This window comes from Myotis brandtii, unplaced genomic scaffold (genome assembly GCF_000412655.1).
Source record: "Myotis brandtii unplaced genomic scaffold, ASM41265v1 scaffold691, whole genome shotgun sequence".
Lineage (NCBI taxonomy): Eukaryota > Metazoa > Chordata > Mammalia > Chiroptera > Vespertilionidae > Myotis > Myotis brandtii.
This window is the reverse complement of record NW_005370704.1, coordinates 953,706-955,264: the sequence shown is the minus strand read 5'-3', so window position 1 is coordinate 955,264 and position 1,559 is coordinate 953,706. Positions and strand designations below refer to the sequence as shown.

At 68.8% G+C, this 1,559-nt stretch overlaps 1 protein-coding gene across 1 annotated transcript in view; it reads left to right on the top strand.

Moving 5' to 3' along the window:
• NSMF (NMDA receptor synaptonuclear signaling and neuronal migration factor) overlaps positions 1–1,559 on the top strand; it is a gene marked incomplete at its 3' end in the record, with an annotated part of 7,456 nt that overhangs the window by 2,976 nt on the left and 2,921 nt on the right. Inside the window, exons 4-5 of the mRNA XM_014529691.1 lie at positions 113–181; positions 1,014–1,082. Of these exons, the coding sequence (XP_014385177.1) occupies positions 113–181; positions 1,014–1,082 (138 nt within the window). The remainder of the gene's footprint in view (positions 1–112; positions 182–1,013; positions 1,083–1,559) is intronic.

Below are 1,559 nucleotides of genomic sequence, written 5' to 3'. Positions count from 1 at the left end.
CTCTGCCAGGCCCAGTGCCCCGATGGCCCACGGCCCCTGTGCTCTCGCCTCTGTCCCCATGTCTGCCCCTCTGCCCGTGGCCAAGGGCAGTGCTGACTCCCCGGTTTCCCAGGGTGTTCAGGGGCTACGCGGAGAGGAAGCGCCGGAAACGGGAGAATGATTCCGCGTCCGTAATCCAGAGGTAGGGCCTGCCAGCCACTCGCCACCAGGGTCCGTCTCTTGTCGGTGCTGGTCTGGCCTGGGCCCTGTGCCCGTTTCTCAGCAGCCCCGCACCCATTCGTGGCGTCACTCTGAAGGCAGGCGGGCCAGCTGCTCTTCTCACCCTCCCCCGCCCCCAGGACTCCCCCCTCTTCATGGCTCCTCCTGTCTGTTCCTCTGTCCTGTCCGTCCACGGCTGGGACAGTCACCAGTGGGGGCGGCTCTTCTGGGCCCGTGTCACCCAGCTCTGTCCACGAGGCTCTGCCTCACCACGCCCCAGACAGCGGCCTGCTGGTGGTCCGTGTGCCCCACGAGGGACAACTTAGGGCTCCGGGGTCTGCCCTTCTGCACCTGTGACACAGCTGGGCTCTCTGTCCTCTGTCCGGGCTCTTCTCAGGGGCCCCCTGGCTGTCCTGTGCTCCACACAGGCTCCCTGCCCTGGGCCGGGAAGTGGGGCCACCACACCCTCGAGGCCCAGGGCTGGCAGGCCACCGCGCCTGGGGAGGGACTGACCGCAGGGCGCTCATGGGGGTGAGGGGTCAAGGCTCACTGTGTCTTCTCTCTCCCGCTGCCCCTCGGCCGTGCCTCCAGCATCTCGTAAGTACCCTGTGGACCTGCAGCCTGGGGCAGGCAGTTGTCCCTGGAAACCCCCCCCCGCCCCCCGCAAATAGGTTCGGGCAGGCCAGCCACTGGGCCTCGACTTCTCTGCCAGGCCCAGTGCCCCGATGGCCCACGGCCCCTGTGCTCTCGCCTCTGTCCCCATGTCTGCCCCTCTGCCCGTGGCCAAGGGCAGTGCTGACTCCCCGGTTTCCCAGGGTGTTCAGGGGCTACGCGGAGAGGAAGCGCCGGAAACGGGAGAATGATTCCGCGTCCGTAATCCAGAGGTAGGGCCTGCCAGCCACTCGCCACCAGGGTCCGTCTCTTGTCGGTGCTGGTCTGGCCTGGGCCCCCGAGGCCCCCGCAGACCGGATGGGGGAAGGGCGGTGGCGACCACTGGCCTGGCCCTGCTCTGGGGACGCAGCAGGCAGGAGAGGGCACGTGGCCTGGGCCCCAGGCTTTCGTTTGGGGGCGCAATGAAGCCAGAGCTGTGGGGTCAGTGGCCAGGCTTGACCCTCCCGGCCCTCACCTCAGATGTGGCCAGGAGGCCGCCTGTCCGCTTTGGAAGCCGGCCTTGTCCGGAGGCAACGGGGAGGGCGCTGCCTCCCCTGCACCAGGGGATGGAGGGGCAAGGGAAGGCCTGGCATTGTGCCTTCGTCCCGGCAGCTAAGGGAGGTCTGGCAGGGCCTCAGTAGGAGAGGGACTGGGGGGGGTGTGCCTCCGGTGGGCACTGGGCCAGCAGGAGGGTCCGGGCTGGGAGGGCA